At 57.0% G+C, this 18980-nt stretch overlaps 2 protein-coding genes across 2 annotated transcripts in view; one reads left to right on the top strand and one right to left on the bottom strand.

Moving 5' to 3' along the window:
• SVOP (SV2 related protein) overlaps positions 1–10915 on the top strand; it is a 42678-nt gene extending 31763 nt beyond the window's left edge. Inside the window, exons 14-16 of the mRNA XM_032967862.2 lie at positions 6444–6525; positions 7042–7131; positions 8919–10915. Of these exons, the coding sequence (XP_032823753.1) occupies positions 6444–6525; positions 7042–7131; positions 8919–9116 (370 nt within the window). The 3' untranslated portion in view covers positions 9117–10915. The remainder of the gene's footprint in view (positions 1–6443; positions 6526–7041; positions 7132–8918) is intronic.
• A 439-nt stretch (positions 10916–11354) lies between these two features.
• On the bottom strand, positions 11355–17820 carry LOC116950303 (transmembrane and immunoglobulin domain-containing protein 1-like). Its single transcript, XM_032968025.2, has 7 exons — positions 17401–17820; positions 15722–15852; positions 14921–15178; positions 14467–14574; positions 13885–14097; positions 12569–12666; positions 11355–12196 (listed from the first exon to the last, which is right to left on the bottom strand). The coding sequence occupies exons 2-7, from the start codon at positions 15846–15848 to the stop codon at positions 12125–12127; spliced, it is 876 nt and encodes a 291-aa protein (XP_032823916.1). The 5' UTR covers positions 15849–15852; positions 17401–17820; the 3' UTR covers positions 11355–12124.
• Positions 17821–18980: the final 1160 nt, after the last annotated feature.

The raw sequence follows: 18980 nt of genomic DNA, 5'->3' as shown, positions 1-18980 counted from the left end.
CATGTGTGTGTGTGTGTTTCTGCAGGTATGTGTGTATGTGTGCAGGTGTGTGTGTGTTTCTGCAGGTGTGTGTGTTTCTGCAGGTGTGTCTGTGTGTTTCTGCTTGTGTGTGTGTGTTTCTGCAGGTGTGTGTGTGTTTCTGCAGGTGTGTGTGTGTTTCTGCAGGTGTGTGTGTGTGTTTCTGCAGGTGTGTGTGTTTCTACAGGTGTGTTTCTGCAGGTGTGTGTGTGTTTCTGCAGGTGTGTGTGTTTCTGCAAGTTTGTGTGTGTGTTTCTGCAGGTGTGTGTGTTTCTGCAGGTGTGTGTGTGTTTCTGCAGGTGTGTGTGTTTCTGCAGGTGTGTGTGTGTTTCTGCAGGTGTCTGTGTGTTTCTGCAGGTGTGTGTGTGTTTCTGCAGGTGCGTGTATCTTTCTGCAGGTGCGTTTGTGTGTTTCTGCAGGTGCGTGTGTGTGTTTCTGCCGGTGCGTGTGTGAGTTTCTGCAGGTGTGTGTGTGTTTCTGCAGGTGTGTGTTTCTGCCAGTGTGTGTGTGTTTCTGCAGGTGTGTGTGTGTTTCTGTAGGTGTGTCTGTGTGTTTTTGCAGGTGTGTGTGTTTCTGCAGGTGTGTGTGTTTCTGCAGGTGTGTGTGTTTCTGCAGGTGTGTGTGTGTTTCTGCAGGGGTGTGTGTGTGTTTCTGCAGGTGTGTGTGTGTGTGTTTCTGCAAGAACATCTTCTGGACTACATAGTGACGGACCAGCGAATGCGAGCCCATGTCCTTGACACCAGGACCTACCGTGGAGCTGATCTGCCCTCTGACCATCGACTAGTCATCTGTAAGATGCGCCTGCCATTCTTCCACTCCGGTGGTGGGTGTACACCCAGGACCCCATTCCAACATAAAGTGGCCTGGTCTCAGTTATCTGATGAAAGTTGCAAGCGAGAATTTCATCATCGCTTGCGGCTGGGATTGGCATCGTCCCCGACTCCTCCTGATGTCGAGGGTAAATGGGCGAGGTTTAGGACTGTGACTCATGCAGGTGCAATGGCTGCTTTGGGTACGCGGTCCAGACCTCCCCAGAGACCCTGGCTGACAGATGAGGTGTTCAGGATGGTTGAGAAAAAGCGACAGGCCCACTGTCATCGGCTACAGAATCCCACGTCAGAGAATGAGGAGGCTTACCGCAGCCTTCGCTCGGAGGTTCGGAGAGCCGTGAGGCGCTGCAAGGATGGGTGGTGGTCGCGGGTTGCTGAGGAGATGGAGTCTGCCTCAGTGGCCCGTGATCACAAATCTCTATTTAACTCCATCAAAAAAGTAACCTGCAGCGCCACACCTATTACCATCATTAGGGGAAAAAACGGTGATCCAATCTCCGACCCCCAGGAACAGGTTCGCAGATTTGCTGAGCATTTCTGTGAGGTCCTGGGGGAGGGAAAATCCCTCAGCCAGGAAAACATCGTGGCAAAAATTGAGGATGACCCTGCTGAGGCTGCGGTGCCTCAAATATTGGAAGAAGTCACCCCCTGTGAGTGGCTGGCTGAGGTTCCATCTGCTGAGGAAGTATTGAAGGCGATCCGGAGTCTGAGACCAGGAAAGGCAGCGGGCAGAGATGATCTCCCAAGCGAAATGCTGAGGGAGGGTGGCGTTTGTGCACAAACTGCCCTATATGACATCATAACAACAGTCTGGACCACTGGACGGGTTCCGCAGGATTGGAAGGATGCCCTGGTGGTCCGCCTTTTTAAGAAGGGGGACCGCACAGACTGTAACAACTACAGGGGCATCTCACTCCTCAGTGTGCCGGGAAAGGTCCTGGCAAGGATTATTCAGCATCACCTTGCCAGGCACGCTGAGGAGAGGCTTGCGGAGCCCCAATGTGGTTTCAGGAAAGGGCGGTCCTGCACAGATGCCATATTTTCTGTCCGTCTGCTACAGCAGAGGTGTAGGGAATTCCAACAAGACCTACATCTCTGCTTTATTGACCTGGTCAAGGCCTATGATACCATCAGTAGGCCTGGGCTCTGGGTCGTTCTTCGTGCTTTTGGAGTACCTGACCCTCTGCTCACGATCATTAAGGACCTTCATGATGGTGAGCGGGCCCGGGTAAAACTACGTGGCTGGGAGTCAGAGCCATTCCCTGTACACCTTGGGGTGCGACAGGGATGTCCTCTGGCTCCCACATTATTGAACATCTATTTTGACCACGTAGTTCGTGAAGCCTTCAATAGCTGTACCGGGGGAATCTCCATATGGTACAGATATAATGGGAGGCTGATCGATGCCCGGGTACGGTCAAGGCATGGCTCCCTATTGCTCAACCACGTTATGTATGCCGATGATTTGGTAATAGCTGCTCATTCAGAGCAGGAGTTGGAGACGCTGCTGCTGAGACTGGAGCGTGCTACTAAGAGATGGGGCCTTACCATCAGCCCCACCAAAACTAAGCACCTTCCTGGGTATTTTGTACCATCGGACACTTCACCCCCACATCTCCCAATCGGTGATGGGGTAGTTGTGGAGAGAGTGGAGAGTTTCCCATATCTGGGCAGTGTGCTTATGACCGGCTCCAGTTTAACAGCAGAGGTCTCACTCCGAATTAGTCGAGCGGCAATATCTTTCCATCGGTTGCGTAACGCTGTGTGGAAGCTACCTGGTTTGTCGCTCTGCAATAAGCTTCAGGTCTTCTCGGCCAAGGTCATTCCCTCCCTTCTCTACGCTTGCGAAACATGGACCCCCCTTATGGAACATCTTCGCTGGTTAGAAACATTTAGGCTAGCCTGCCTACGATCCATCCTGGGTTTACCCAGGCTGGATTGTGTGAGGAGCTCACAAATCCTTGAAAGATCTGGGCAAGGTCCCATCGGTGAGCTCCTCCGGCGGCAAGGCTGCGATGGCTGGGTCATGTAGCCCGCATGCCCAGCCACCGCATGCCGAAACAGCTTTTGTTCGGCCGGATTGAGGGGGCTAAATGGGCGCGGCACGGGCTAGAGAAGAGATGGAGTGATGTGGTACAGGAGGACGTGGAGCTGAGTGGACTTGCCGATGACTGGTACCAGCGGTGTCAAGATCGGCCTCTGTGGAGGAGGCTCGTGAAGGATGCTGCTGGGCAGTTGGAGGCAGTCGCCCTCCAACAACAATGGAGGGCGGAGGAGCGACGCTCACAACAACGAGCGGAGCGCCGGGTGGCTAAAGCACAGCAGGTTGGCACAGTAGGGGGCACAGGTGGTGCATCAGCCAGTCATCTCAGTCAGTCGACCCGTGGCACCTGGGTCTGCCCCGTGACCTCCTGCCAGCGGGCGTTCGACACTTCACGTGGCCTCAAGGTGCACATAGCCTGGCACAAGCGTCGTGGTGACGTCACCGCCACTTAGTGGTGAATGGCGATTGTTGTTGTGTGTGTGTGTGTTTCTGCAGGTGTGTATGTGTTTCTGCAGGTGTGTGTGTTTCTGCAGGTGTCTGTGTGTTTCTGCAGGTGTGTGTGTGTGTTTTTGCAGGTGTGTGTGTGTGTGTTTCTGCAGGTGTGTGTGTGTTTCTGCAGGTGTGTCTGTGTGTTTCTGCAGGTGTGTGTGTTTCTGCAGGTGTGTGTGTGTGTTTCTGCAGGTGTGTATTTATGTGTGCAGGTGTGTGTGTGTTTCTGCAGGTCTGTGTGTATGTGTGCAGGTTTGTGTGTTTCTGCAGGTGTGTGTGTATGTGTGCAGGTGTGTGTGTGTTTTTGCAGGTGTGTGTGTTTCTGCATGTGTGTGTGTGTTTCTGCAGGTGTGTGTGTTTCTGCAGGTGTGTGTGTTTCTACAGGTGTGTGTGTGTTTCTGCAGGTGTGTGTGTGTGTTTCTGCAGGTGCGTGTGTGTGTTTCTGTGTGTGTGTATGTTTCTGTAGGTGAGTGTGTGCAGGTGTGTGTGTGTTTCTGCAGGTGTGTGTATGTGTGCAGGTGTGTGTGTGTGTTTTTCCAGGTGTGTGTGTGTTTTTGCAGGTGTTTGTGTGTGTTTCTGCAGGTGTGTGTGTATGTGTGCAGGTGTGTGTGTACGTGTTAAACTGAGGTGTGTGTGTGTGTTTCTGCAGGTGTGTGTGTTTGTTTCTGCAGGTGTGTATATATTTGTGCAGGTGTGTGTGTTTCTGCAGGTGTGTGTGTGCAGGTGTGTGTTTCTGCAGGTGTGTGTGTGTGTTTCCACAGGTGTGTGTGTATGTGTGCAGGTGTTTGTGTGTGTTTCTGCAGGTGTGTGTGTATGTGTGCATGTGTGTGTGTGTGTACGTGTTAAACTGAGGTGTGTTTGTGTTTCTGCAGGTGTTTGTGTGTGTTTCTGCAGGTGTGTGTTTATGTTTGCAGGTGTGTGTGTGTGTGTACGTGTTAAACTGAGGTGTGTGTGTGTTTCTGCAGGTGTGTGTGTGTGTTTCTGCAGGTGTGTATATATTTGTGCAGGTGTGTGTGTTTCTTCAGGTGTGTGTGTGTGTGCAGGTGTGTGTGGGGAGCGCTGCACTACGAACCCGGCAACCCACGTTCAATAACCCCTCATGGCCAACACCACTGACGATTATCTGAACTGATTCTGGGCCTCTCCCCGATCGACTCAGCCTCAAATGAGTACCTGGTGCAGTGTGTAAACATTGCCACTGGGACACAAAGGCGGCCGGGTGTGGTGCTGGCCACCCACCCCTTCGTGTGCTGTGTCGGTCTTCAGGTGCTCGCTAACAACACTTGCCACAACAGTCTCTTCAGGCTATATGGGTTGTTTAATCTTTGTGAAGTAGTCTAGTGGTTAGCGTGCTGTGCTGTGAACCCAGCGACCCGAAATCGATTCCAAATCATGGCCATCATCGGTGACGAATACTTGACCCAGTACTGTACCTCCCCTAGGTCGGCTCAGCCTTAAATACGTGCCTGGTGTGGTGCTGGCCACCCACGCCCTCATGTGCCGCGTCGGCCTTCAGTTTCATGAAGGCCGACACGGGGGTCTCTTTAGCATCTCTGTGGAGATCACTACCACCGTGAGGAATACCGCTGCAGCAAATCAGAGGGTTGGTCCGGACAGACGGATGACCCCTCACGCAGAGCCAGGTGAGAGGTGATTGAGGAGCAGGGGTCCATCACGGGGGTCATGGCTCCGCCGCATCGACCGCTGCTGAAGAGGCAACGGGCGGGGGGGCGTTGGCAGCGGCCGCTGCTCCGTGCCAGCGCCTGCCGCGCTCTCACGCTCGACTCGACAGTCGGCACCACCTTCGTCGAAAGCCGCATCCTGTCCCACGAAAACCTCCATGAGGGGCTCGGTATCCTAGCGACCAAAGGTGAATCTCCGGGGAGGGGGGGGGGGACACCTCTGCCCGGTGTGGTGACTCGGCGGGGCCGATGGGCGTGCAACGGACGACTCCTATGACAGCAGCAGCAGCGGCAGCAGATTTATGGAAGACGCTAAAACGAGCGGAGAATGCGCCCGAAGGTCTCGCGATCAAAGCGGCGTGGCCGCCGCGCACACTGTGCGAGCATCACCAGGTGTTTATGGCGCCATTAACCTTGACGAGGATGCGGAGCGGCGTGCGTTACGAGCTCGTAACCTTCGCGATTCCGCACCGGTGGTTGGGGGTCTCACGCAGGTGAACGCGCGGCCCGTAACGTGGTGACCTTGTAAATGCGCCCACTCATCATCATCTCCTCCTCTACATCGCCGCTCCGGCTTGGCCGGGGTCCGGTGAGACTCGGCAGCCTGCCGGCACCGGCGCGGCAAGCGCCCGGGGTCTAACTCGTCGTCGCTTGACTTAGACCGCCGAGCTACTGGGATTCGCCAGCAGCGCGGTTACACGATCGGCGTTGCGACGAGGGACAGAGGAGCACGCGGGTGAAAGAACTGCACGCACGCAAGTCGATGACGTAACTCAAGAAATGTCGGTGGGCCTGGGCAGGGCTCCGTCTCTAAATGGGACGGCGGCCACAGGCCCCGGACAATAACGGAGCGGCAGGGATGGAGCAATGCGTCCGAGAGGACTTCCACTGGGGAGATGAAGCGATGATGACATTAGCTCTCGCGGGAATGGTGAGAGGTTGCGGCAGTGGCTTGTGGAGGCCTTCATCCAGCAGAGGATCGACCATGGCTGATGATGATGATGGAAAATTTGCTACCAATTCCTCTTTATTCAAGGTGTGCTGTTGCATTATCACCGCTCGTTCTGCGGAACTCCCCTCCATAGCGATGTGGAATTTCCACCGCTGACTCAGGACTTCCAGAGGAAATGAGCGCCAACTCGTGCGCACTTCATTGTGGACCCATCGAGTGGGCGAGTTGCACCCTCTATGCGTGCCCCCTCCATGTCGCTTGCATTTGAACACACACCGAGAGCGTGCCAGTCCGGTTTCCACTTCCCTGCCAGCGCGCTCCCTCCTGACGTTGTCTTCACATGCAACGAGGTGGCTGGGGTTCAGTCCGGGTTCACGCGGTGCACGCGGTTGATTGTGGTTGAATGCGGTGTGACTCGATCTGCCCAGGACCGCGCTCACGGTCTTCATCTTCATCGCGAGGGCCTTCATCTCGGGTGGATTCCAAGCCGCCTACGTCTACACTCCCGAGGTGAGGCCACGCCCGGCTCGCCCAACACTGTGGGCACGGGGCACAGGGGGGCTGGGCCAGAGGGCACGGGGCCACTGGGCACAGGCACGGTTGGCACCGGCCCACCAGCAACCCGGGGCATTTGCCACTGCCGAGGTCATATATCTCACACTCGGCCTGCCTCAAATGTTCACCTCGGTGGGCCACCAAATCATTTACGTTGGGTGCGTGGCAGCACAACTCCAGCCCCAATTGGCCCAGTCCGACCCAGGGCTGAGGGCACAGGGCACCAGGCAGGGAGCGTGGGGACGAGGGCAGAGGGCGAGGGGTCGCGTGCCGTGGGGCGCATGTCGAGAGGTCAAGGGGCGAAGGGCACGTGGGGTGCGGTGACCCTGATCCACCCCACGGTGTGGGATGTGTGTGTGTGTGTGTATGTGTGCGCGTTGAACTTCTTTCGCACCGTACGTAGCCAGCCACGGCTAATCGGAGGTGCGGGATCCCCGCCGCTCGCCTGTCGTTGTGACCGCGTGTGTGCAGGTTTACCCGACCACGTCGCGGGCGCTGGGCCTGGGCACGTGCAGCGGCCTGGCGCGCGTGGGCGCCCTCGTGACGCCCTTCATCGCACAGGTACCACGTCATCGTCGCATCGTGTGTCTCCGTTCACACCGCCGGCGATTCCGTGAATCGCTACGGATCGAGGGTCGACTCTCTCTTCAGCTCTTTCCTGCAGCGTTGCTTGCTTTGTTACACCCTCAACGCAGTAACCTCCGCTGAGACGCTGGCGTAAAGGCGCAGCCCCGTAATTGCCCGCTCGCGTCACCGCTGACGGAACACGGAGCTCTAGAGAGCGCCTTCGGCTGGAGGGTACTTGGCCTACGCTTCCGCGCCGCCCAGACGTCTCGGAAGAGGCTGGAGTACCCCGGGCCACGGGCGACCCCCCTGCCAATCGACGGACGTTACATTTTTTGCCGAATCTCAGATCGGTCGTCGCACGCGCGGTTCTCCGTGTCGTGGGAATTGGCGCGGCATCACACCTCACCCCTTCACACATCGCACTGAGCGGCGGCTGGAAATCTCCAAACTGCTTCTGCGATCACACATCAAAGGCAACCGGGGGCCTCGCGGTTTTACGACGGTTGGAGGTGGAGCCGCTGCACGGTCATTCACCACTTGATCGTTCTCATCAAGGTCTTCTGGTTTTTACGACTCAATCTTGAGATTCTCCCCCGCAATCGAGGTAGATTGCGGCGAGTCTGCGGCTCGTCGCGGCGGCGGGGGTCGGTGGGGGTGAGCGTCGTGACGAATCTGGCGGCTACCGTCGGGGCACGTGCGACGTTTACCGACGTCGTAAACCCGGCCCCGATCTCCGCGCGGAGGCCAAGGCCACGCCGCGACCTTCGCTCCGCGGCCTCCCACGCGACGGTCACGTGACGCGAGGGTGGTAAAACGGGAAGTGTGTCCCGCATGCGTGTGGCTGTTCGCTTTACGGGGGGGGGGGGCGGGTTTAATAAAACGAAAACTGAGAATTGCTCGGGGATCGAGCGGAATGCTGCGTCCGCGTAGAGCTCCTCGCGCTCTCGGGGGGCCCCTTCGTCGAACGGCACGTCGTGCCACCATTGGCCGACTCCTCTCCGCGGGCGGTGCGGCCTCTCGTGCGAGGAAACCCACCTCGCACGTGGCAGGGCGACGCTCAAAGTGTCCGCACGGGTGGGTTCACAAACCCCCGGCGTCAATCACCTGCCGCGTGGAACCGGGGTTACGGCTAAGGTACAGGTTTGAGTTAAGGCCCAGGTAAAGATAAGAGACTACACTTAAGATTCGACTAGGCTTAGGGTTCGAGTGAGGGGTTAGGGCTATCCTTAGGACTAGAGGTAAGCCTATTACCCGGACAGGCTCGGCTCCAGCTCCACTCAGATTGGAGGGGGGGGGGCAGTAGAACTGTCGCGTGGGGGGACACCATCGCAGTGATTCGCCGCTCAAGAGGAGGGTGAACGTGGCTGGGCCAAGGGGACGTTTGGTGGTGCGGGGCCCCCACCTCGGCACCCCCCCCATCCTGGCGGCCCCCACCCTGGTGGCCCCCACCCCAGTGCTCCTGGCAACCGGGGTGGAGGCGTCTGCTGATTCTGCAGCCCGGGTCATTGCCCTAATCATAACCCTACCTGTAACCCTCGCCGTATCCATAGCCCTAACCCAACATTGGGTGGCTGTGGAAGGGTTACAGCTGGAGTTATGGGGCATGAGCTCGGGCAGTGACTGAGGAATAATGTTCTGTTTATGCACAAAACTAAACACAGCGCACCCCTTGAAGTAAATCCGGTAGGGACGTGGTCACCAGCGCACGTAGACGTCACACCGGTACCGTGACACGCGTCAAGCCCGCCGTCCGTCATGCCGCTCCCCCGCGCCCACCCCAGGTGATGCTGGCGAAGTCGGTCTACCTGTCGGTGTCGGTGTACGGCTCCGTGTGCCTCCTGGCCACGGTGGCGTCGCTGCTGCTCCCCATCGAGACCAAGGGCCGGGGCCTGGTGGACGCGGCGGGGCCGGGGCCCTGGGGCCAGGAGATGGAGGGCCGCGTGACCGGCGACGGCTCTCCCAGCGCCGCCTCCGACTGATCGCGCCGCCCGGCTCGCCGGAGCCGCCGGGGGTCACCGGGGCCGCCGGGCAACGGCGCGGGAGCGGTGGCCCGCCACGGCGCCGTCTTCGCGCGGCGCCGAGCGGTCTCGGCTCGTTCGCTCGGCGTCGATGGCCGGCGAGCGCCGGTGGAGCGCGGTGGGCGGGGAGCGATCGACCCCCGCCCCCCGTGTACAGCGTGAAGTGGGTCGTGCCTTTACCGCCCCCATCCCACCCCGTGAGCCCCCCCCCATACCCCTCGTGACCCCCCACAACGACCCTCCTTGTGCGTGCGGCTTACGGTGACGCCGTCCCCTTAGAGTCGAGGTGAATGTGGTTGTGTTTAACGCGGGGTTGGGGTCGTGGCTTTGGCCGGAGCGGGGTTTGGGTCTCCGCGGTCCGGGCTGTCGGCGGTGGCGGTGGTGCCGGTTCCCCGTGCCGTGGTGCCGTGCACACCGGGTCGCTGGCCGCTGCAGCAGCCGGAGTTCGCGCTGGAGCCGCCCTAACCTGAGTTCGACTCCAGGTTGACTCATCTTGCGGCACCCAGCACCAGCCACTTGTGACATCGTCAACTGGGCTGGAGAGTGGTTGATGTGGGTGGTTGGTGGGAATGTGGTTGGTGGAGGTGGTTGTTTGGGTGGTTGGTGGGAATGTGGTTGGTGGAGGTGGTTGTTTGGGTGGTTGGTGGGGAGGTGGTTGGTGGAGGTGGTTGTTTGGGTGGTTGGTGGGGAGGTGGTTGGTGGAGGTGGTTGTTTGGGTGGTTAGTGGGGAGGTGGTTGATGTGGGTGGTTGGTGGGAATGTGGTTGGTGGAGGTGGTTGTTTGGGTGGTTGGTGGGGAGAGGCGCCTCACCGTTGAGTATTAAGATCATGCTGAGCACGCATATCAATTAATGAACTCGTTTTCAGTTTCATCCGAGCCATGCCTGCCAAGGTTGGATTGAGCCACTCCCAGCCACTGTCATCCTTTCCCAAACGCTCTCTTTCACCAGCCACTCTGTCACCTCTTACCACAAACGGCCACTTCCAGTATTTGCGAGCCACTGCCAGACACTTCTCAGCCACTCAGAGCTTCTCTCAACCACTGCCAGTAACTCCTCAAGTCATTGTAAGTCGCTGTCGCCCACCTTTCGGGCCGCCACCTGTTCGGTATAGGGCCGTCAAAGCTGCGGTCGACTCTGAGCCCAGACTTCAGGGCGTGCGGGCTCTCTTGATCCCCCGCCACCCCGAACACCGACGCCAATTCTGGGACCGTCTGCCCGCGTCAAACCCTTACAAGTGGCAAACCCCACGTCCTCTCCATCCGCCAGCCCGCCCCTCAATCGTCTCCCCTCGCCACCCAAAGCCCCTTTGCCCTCCTCGCTCATAACGAGACCCCCCCGCCCTGGCGTGGATGAAGCTGTCAGCCCCCCCCCCCCCCACCCCTAGCAGTGCAGTTAGGTGGAGAGGTTTTTGTGTTTTTGCCAAACGGGGCCAAAACGCGACAAAACGGTGGCTCGAGGGCCCAGCCATGAGCGAGCCTGGCCACGTGATTGTTTAGCTATAAATACATACAGTACATATACATATATACATGGAACCGTGTAATACTGATGATGATGCTGCTGCTGATGATAATGATGATAATGATGCTGATGATACTGTGACGCTGCCACTGCCGTGATGACTCATGTGCTGCTACTGCTGCAAGCTCCGTGTAGGTGACGTGTGTTGGCTAGCGTTGTAGGCGTCTCGTGCCCTCTGTGTGCGTGTTCGTATGGTTCGTATGGAGGTGGTGCTCTTCCAATAAATCTGGCGCGCGTCCTCGTGGCTTCGTGAGTGGCTTTGGCATCGTCATCACTGACATCATCACTATCAGTCAGAATGGCGATGATGATGAAAAATAGAATAGTAGTTTTACTCTTTCTGGCCATTATAACATGTGTTAAATTGTTCAAACACCAAAAAGACACCTTTTGCAAGGCATCAGGTCTGCATGAACCACACATACGAGTAGCAAAACATGCAAACAAACATGCTCTGATAATATTTGCCACAAGTACGTGTGGTTAATGCAGACTTGATACCTTGCAAAAGGTTTATATTTGTTGTTTGAACATATTAACACCTGTTTTATTGCCAGAGAGCATACCCCCTATTCTTATTTTTCATCATTTTGTATACTGACAAAAATATCCCATGGATAATCAGAACGATGGCCCTAATGTTTGCACCATCATCAACTGCACAAGTGCCTCCAGTATTATCAACACATATGCTATAAGCTTTATTGTTGTCATCATCATCGCTGTCGGCAAGATCACCACCCTCACAATCACTCCCACCGCCATCATCATCATCGATCACCACCGCCACCGGCAGTGTGGCTACGGGCACAATCATCGTCACCTCCCCGCTTGGCATCGTCACTTCACGCGCACGTGGCTTTATTACCGACGCGGTATCGACAGCAGCACGGGAACAAGGTGCGATAGAAGCCAGCACCTCACTCGTCTCCACCTAGATCCACGTGGCTCCACGTGGAACCACGTGGCCCCACCTGGAACCACGTGGCTCCATCTGGCACAACGTGGCTCTATCTGGATCCACCTGGACCCGCGTGGCTCCACCTGGAACCGCGTGGGGCTCGGGAGTTCCCAAACCCGAGTTCCCACAGCGGCACGCGGCGCGCGCCCCTTTCCGCGAGCGCCGGTCGACTGCGTTCAGACACGAATTCGTTCCACACCGCACGCGCCTGATGATTGCCCTCGACTGCAAGCGCCCACGCGGAATTTCACAGATTGCCCCGGTAACTCGCACGCCGCTCCTCCGGTTACGCGTCAACTCGGTCACAGATGGCACACGGTGACGCGTTCTCAACTGTGTTAATAATTATAATGATGATGATTACAAAGTGCCTGCGTGCAGAGACCCGGCGCGGTTCATATCGCCGAGAATTCCCGAGCGAGTCCCGGACCCGACGCGACCGACACCCAACGCGGCTCGTCGCTTCAGCGCATCCCCGTGGTGCCGTCACGACTCCCGCGTGGCCTCGTCTTCCGTGGGTGCCGTGCAGCTTAGACAGCAGCTGAGCTGGAGCAAAGGCTGTGGAGAGGGGTGGGGGAGGAGGCGGGGGGAGAACGCTCACGTGAGACGCGGGGGTCACACCGGAGTCACAGCGAGCCCCGTGCCGCCGTTCATCCTTCGGGGATCCTGGCTCCGACGCCAACCCGCCAGCGGAGGGTCGCCACCTCTTTGCCGCGGAGCAAACCCGGGCTTAATTCTCGGCCGGCACGAGCTCTCTCATCGGTACCGTACTGTGCGGTGAACTGTGATACGGCTCAACGCGGCGGCATCAGCGATACGAGATCTCGGTGCTAATCAATGCGGGCTGCCACCCGAACACAGACGCGTGCAAGTTCAAGCCTGGAGAGATGGCGACGCGAACCGCCACCACGGCCAGCCGCCTCGCCTCACCGTGAAGACGCGGTCTCGGTGCGCGTACGCCATCAGCAGCAGCGTCAACCCCAGCACCACGAAGGCGGCCACGATGGCGCCAATGGGCAGAGGCTCACCTGGGGGACACGGGGACACGGGGACACGGCGTTAGCGAGACGCGGGGTGGGTGGGGCTGAAGTGACGTCAGCTTGAAGAACCACGAGCGCGTTCTGTGTGGAGGCGCTCTAGCCGGTGCGGGGCCTGGAGCACTTTCTAGATTTGAAGCTCTCGTGACCGCAAGGATTCATACTCTTTGTTTTTTTTTCGGTAAAGTCACGTAGGTAAAATAAAATAAGTGAAAACAACTAAATTAAATCACGACGTTTCGGAGGCAACACAAGCTTCCGTCTTCAGGTGGAACCGACAGAGCAAAATAGCTGTATCAAGGGAACAGCTCTTAGACACCCGAGAGATTATATACAGGGTAAGGGGGGGGGGGGCCAGGAAGGGACGTGGGTGGGGAGGGGAGGGCTAAGTTAAGCCGTCTTTTGTTTTGCTGCAGGGGGTTCAGGGGAAAGCGATGGCGCGCTGCACGAGAGCGGGTACAACCACTGGTAGAAATGGAAATGGCTGTAAAATTATTTTAGCTGCCCTATAATTTTTAGCTGCCTTATAATTGCATATAATCTCGGGTGTCTCAGAGCTGTTCACTTGATACAGCGATTTTGCTGTGACTGTTCCACCTGAAGACGGAAGCTCCTGTAGCGTCTGTTATAAAGGGGCCCTAAATATAAAAAAACACAAATATTAAAACAGAATTTTTGTTACTTGCATAGTAAAGTGATTGTATTTTTTAAATTTTATATACAGCCAGATAATACGACAAATCACAAACCTTAAACACCCAGTCGTTCATAAAAGTTGAAGGCGGTACAGTACTATAGTAATAGAGCAAGTGTAGAATCACTGAACCGGAATTGAGAGCTTGAAAGCATTTAGCGCGGGGTCCTTGAAAGTGCGGGGCCTGTAGCTACTACACATGTAGCTTACATGTGTAGTAGCTACTACACATGTAGCTACTACTACACATGTAGCTACTACACGTGTAGCTACTACACGTGTTGTAGCTACTACACGTGTTGTAGCTACTACACATGTAGCTACTACACATGTAGCTACTACACGTGTAGTAGCTACTACACATGTAGTAGCTACTACACAACATGGGATAATCCGGCACTGGCTGTAGCCGAAGGGGTCGCGCACGAGATCTGGGATATCGGATCCCCGTCTCGAATGACGCGGCGTCTTCCTCCACCCTCCCCCACCCCCCGTGTGGCGGTCTACGTCCTCACCCTCCACGATGAGGACGAATGTCTGCTGGCAGGGCGTGGGCGAGGACGTGCCGGAGGTGCCGTTGATCACGCAGCAGTAGCGCCCCGAGTCCGTGTCCGTGGCGCGCGTGATGGAGAGCGAGGAGGAGTCGGGTCTCCACGACACCGAGTAGCGGCCCTCGCTGTTGGACAGCGCCTCGCTGCAGCCCTCCCCGACCCACCACTGCACCTCTCCTGCACGCACGCGCGGGGAACGCGAGGTGGGATGCGGGGGACGCACCGAGACGCTGGGTCACACTCGGGATGCGTGGAGACGACACGCGGGGACGCGGGATTGCCTGGGTAGCTAACGGGGACACGGTGGCGGCGTGGAGACGCTGAGCGTCACACGGAGGGCACGGGGACACGTGGAAGCGTGGGGTCACGCGGAGACATGCGGGGGCACGGAGACGCACAGGAACGTACGGGGATGAATGGAGCAGGAATATCGCACGGGCGTTCAGTGCGGGGACGCGTGGAGACACGTGGGGGACACGGGGTTATACAGGGGTCACATCGGGACACAGGGAACTCACGGAGATACACGGGGACTGGGGTCCGCACCTGGAGCCAGTTGTGGGCGGCTGTAGATGTTGCAGGTGAGCGTCACGTCTGTGCGCCGCGTTGACTGAACCGTCTGCTCCGAAGGCGGGGGGATCTCGCACGGGTCAACTGCGCGCACACGGAGAGGCGTGGGGGACACGGACGACACGGGGGAGAAAGCGGGGGATGCACCTTGGGGGGGGGGGGGGCGCACGGAGACGAGCGAGGTCGCAAGGGGGACGCGTGGGGGTTGGTGTGGAGAGACACGCGGACGGGCAAGAGATGATCCACCGTGAACTGACTCGGGTGAGGTTGGCGTCCCTCATGAAGGCGTAAAGGGGCCAGGGGCTGAGTTCGCTGCTATGGGGGTCTGGGAATTGAGTCTAGGATCGGTGGGGCAGGAGCCTGGTCTGGATTCGGTAGCGGAATTCTGGGATCTGGGAGCAGGGGTCGATCTCTGGGGTCGGGGTCTTACCGGTGATCGCGAGACGCCGCCGCCCCGTCCGAGTCCCCTTGGAGCATTTGAAGACAACTCCCTCGTCCGCCTGGGTCACCACGAGACAGACCACGGCGTCGGTCGTCGCCACGACTTGATTGTTCCTCGTCCACGTGACCGTGGAGTTGATGGGCCCATCGGAGTCCTCGCACACGAGACAGGCTTTGTGGCCGAGGCGGAGGGCATCGGAGGGGTTGCAGTTGAGCAGCGAAACGTTTAGTGCAGCTTCCACGGAGACTGCACGGGGAGAGGCCAGGGACAACATCATCATCATGATCATCATACATCACCCCATCATCAACAACATCATCATCATAATCACCCCATCACCATCATACATCACCCCATCATCGACAACATCATCATCATGATCATCATACATCACCCCATCATCAACATCATCATCGTCATACAGCACCCCATCATCAACAACATCATCAGCATCATCAAACATCACCCTATTATCGACAACATCGTCATCATTATCATACATCATCCCACCATCATCAACAACATCATCATCATACATCTTCCCATCATCAACAACATCATCATCATACATCACCCCATCAACATCATCATACATCACCCCAACATCAAACATCACCCCATCGTCAACAATATCATCATCATCATCACCATCATCACACATCATCCCAACAACCTCAAGACTTCCCAAATCACCGTCGCGCCCCGTCCCATCACCCGCCCACCCCTCCCACCCCTCCACCCCTCACTCCCTCCAGCCGGGGAGCCGGGGTCCCTATCCCCCGTGGGTACCAGTTCTGGTGGAGGAGGCGCCCTGTGCCGAGCAGGTCGGGACCAGGGGGAGGACGAGGAGGATGATGCTGAAGAGGTGTGCGAGGTGGGCGAGTGGACCTCTCACCGACGGTTCGCGCCTGCCCATGGCTCTGGTGTCACGCGGAGGGAAGCAGCAGCATCGTGCGAGTCACTCCATCGGTCAGTCAGTCCGCAAATCCGTGCGTCAGGCAGTCGTTACATCATTGGCGCTTCGTTAGCTCCGTGCGTCCGTCAGTTAGTCCGTCCGTAGTGTCGTCAATTACGTGGCCAAGTCAGTTAAATGATTTCGTCGATAAATTAGTCCGTTAACTAACGCGTCACTTTCTTTTGATCAACTACGTCAAATCAGTGAACGGGTCCACAAGACGTATGCATACTCTTTGGTTCTTTCGGTGAAGTCACGTAGTTTTAGTTCACCGAGAGAACCAAAGAGTATGTATTCCTGCAGTCACGAAAGCTTCAAATCAAGACGTGTCTAAAAGGAGTTCATCGATTGCGACTCGAGCGAGGAGTCCATCTCTGGACCCTGCGTTAACAGCGACGGGGTCTTCGCACTCAGCGGCTCTGCACGGCGCGTCCGTCCGTGTCACGGTCAGCTGATGGACCCTCGGCAATTTCGGTGCGCCGCGTGGCGGTGAGTGTGTCGCCAGTGTGTCGCGCATCGGTGTGTCGGGTGTGATGAGCGCGTGTCACGCGTCAGTATACAATTCGCGTGCGCACGTGGCGTGTGTCTCGTGTGATCATGCAGGCGAGAACTCGAGATGCCACGGTGAGTCTCGTTCGCGAGAGTGACCTGGTTCGCCACAACCACAAATCAGTTTTAGTTCGCCCATGAATGAGTCCACCGGTTAGTCCATCGCTTCGTTCATCACGAAGGCAAATCGGTAAATTAATCACGAATGTGATTGTGGCCCGGGTGTCGTGTGGCATCAATCAGTTCCGCGTCGTGGCAGGGTGCGCTGGGTGAGATGTGTGACTGTGCCTATGCTGTGCCTATGCCGTGTGTATGCTGTGCCTATGCCGTGTGTAAGCTGTGCCTATGCTGCGCCTATGCTGTGTATGCTGTGTGTATGCTGTGCCTATGCTGTGTGTATGCTGTGCGAATGCTGTGCCTATGCTGTGTATGCTGTGTGTATGCTGTGCCTATGCTGTGTGTATGCTGTGTGGATGCTGTGTGGATGCTGTGCCTATGCTGTGTGAATGCTGTGTGAATGCTGTGTATGCTGTGTGAATGCTGTGTATGCTGTGTGATTGCTGTGCCTATGCTGTGTATGCTGTGTGTATGCTGTGCCTATGCTGTGTGTATGCTGTGTATGCTGTGTGTATGATGTGTATGCTGTGTGTATGCTGTGCCTATGCTGTGTGAATGCTGTGTATGCTGTGTGAATGCTGTGTATGCTGTGTGATTGCTGTGTCTATGCTGTGTATGCTGTATGTATGCTGTGCCTATGCTGTGCCTATGCTGTGTGAATGCTGTGTATGCTGTGTGAATGCTGTGTATGCTGTGTGATTGATGTGTCTATGCTGTGTATGCTGTATGTATGCTGTGCCTATGCTGTGGATGCTGTGTGGATGCTGTGCCTATGCTGTGTGTAAGCTGTGCGTATTCTGTGTGTACGCGGTGTGTATGCGGGGCTGAGCGTCAGCCGCTGGTTCACCCCACGCTGACGCCGCCGTACTCCGCTGGGCAAGTCCCCGACACGCGCGTGGGGTCCCTCTGTGAGCGATCGACTCCTGGCAGGGGCGGGGTGGTGGTGGCTGGTTGGGTCCCGCTGTAGGGGTCACTGTAACCCAGAGGCTGAGTGTGGGTCCCTGGTGAGTGGGTCCCCGCTTCTTCAGGTTCAGTGGGTCCCTGGTGAGTGGGTCCCCGCTTCTTGAGGGTGAGTGGATCCCTGGTCCCTGGTGAGTGGGTCCCCGCTTCTTCAGGTTCAATGGGTCCCTGGTGAGTGGGTCCCTGCTTCTTGAGGTTGAGTGGGTCCCTGGTGAGTGGATCCCTGTACCTGGTGAGTGGGTCCCTGGATACGGTGGGTGACGAGGTCCCGGGTGGTACCGAGTCGGGTGCCCGTGCCGCCCGCGGCCCCGGTATTTATAGCGGCGCACGCTTGGGCCGCGACCAATGAGATCGGCGTGCCCAGGAGGGGCTGAGTGATGCGAGGGTTCATCGTGACGGGACGAGATTCTGTCGACTCACAACGACATAGACCCCCCCCCCCCCCCCGTGTAGCCTTGTGACAGACTGCTGGGGCAAGTACTGTTATCGAGCCCCTTTGAACGCCAAGCCCAGCCGCCTTTGTCTCCCCAATGCTGATGCTTACAAAGCCGCCTTTGTCTTCCCCAATGAGGTACTCATTTAAGGCGGAGTCGATTTACACAATACTGTGCTGGAACCCCAGGATCGGGACAAATATTCGGGTCGCAGTGTTCGTAGCGCAGTGCACTAACCACTGCGCCACCGCTCCCCATGATGCATACAAGACAAAGTCAAAGATCCCCCGTATAGCCTTAACATACTGTTGGGGCAAGTGCTGTGAGCGAGCACCTATGAAGGCCGGAACGGTTCACGAGGGAGTGGGTGGCCAGCACTACGGCCGACCGCCTTTGTCTCCCTCGTGGTGATGTTTACACATCGCGCCAGGAACTCATTTGAGGCTGAGTCGACCTACGGGCGTCCCAGGACCGGTTCAAATAATCGTCACTGGTATTGGCCGTGAGCGGAAATCGAACTCGGGTCGCCGTGTTCGTAGCATAGCGCGCTAACCGCTACACTACCGATTCCCATGATGTACACAAAACAAAGACAAATATCCCCCGTATAGCCTATACCATACTATTGGGGCAAGTGCTGTTAGCGAGCACCTATGAAGGCCGGCACGACACACGAGGGGGGGAGATGGCCATCACCACGCCCGGCCGCCTTTGTCTCCCAAGTGGCGATGTTTGCACATCGCACCAGGTACTCATTTGAGGCTGAGTCAACCTACACACACACAGCCACAGGCAACTGCACCACGTGACAGCCCTACACACATGACGCCGTGTCGCAGTACCGCATGTGTATAAGTACTGTAGGTGTACACACAGGGGCCGTCCATAAATGACGTCACGCACCTAGGGGGGGGGGGGCAGACATTTGTGACGATGTGTGACGACGGGGGGGGGGGGGGTGAGAAATGTGACGTCACATAAAAATGCGCAACTTTAAATAAATATAGGCAACACGTTCTACTTCATAGACTTT

This window comes from Petromyzon marinus, chromosome 38, assembly GCF_048934315.1.
Source record: "Petromyzon marinus isolate PM22_M1 ecotype Great Lakes invasive population chromosome 38, UKy_Petmar_22M1.pri1.0, whole genome shotgun sequence".
Lineage (NCBI taxonomy): Eukaryota > Metazoa > Chordata > Hyperoartia > Petromyzontiformes > Petromyzontidae > Petromyzon > Petromyzon marinus.
Note: the sequence above shows the minus strand (reverse complement) of the source record. Positions and strands in the feature narration are given on the sequence as shown.

Bases quoted from the DNA above. Each gene is read 5' to 3' on its own strand.
- LOC116950303 (XM_032968025.2), bottom strand. From the start codon at position 15,848: ATGGGCAGGCGCGAACCGTCGGTGAGAGGTCCACTCGCCCACCTCGCA. The intron at 14,098-14,466 runs GTGCGGACCCCA...GCGTGCGTGCAG, and splicing joins CCGCCCACAACTGGCTCCAG to GAGAGGTGCAGTGGTGGGTC. The intron at 12,667-13,884 runs GTGAGGACGTAG...CGTGTCCCCCAG, and splicing joins ATTCGTCCTCATCGTGGAGG to GTGAGCCTCTGCCCATTGGC.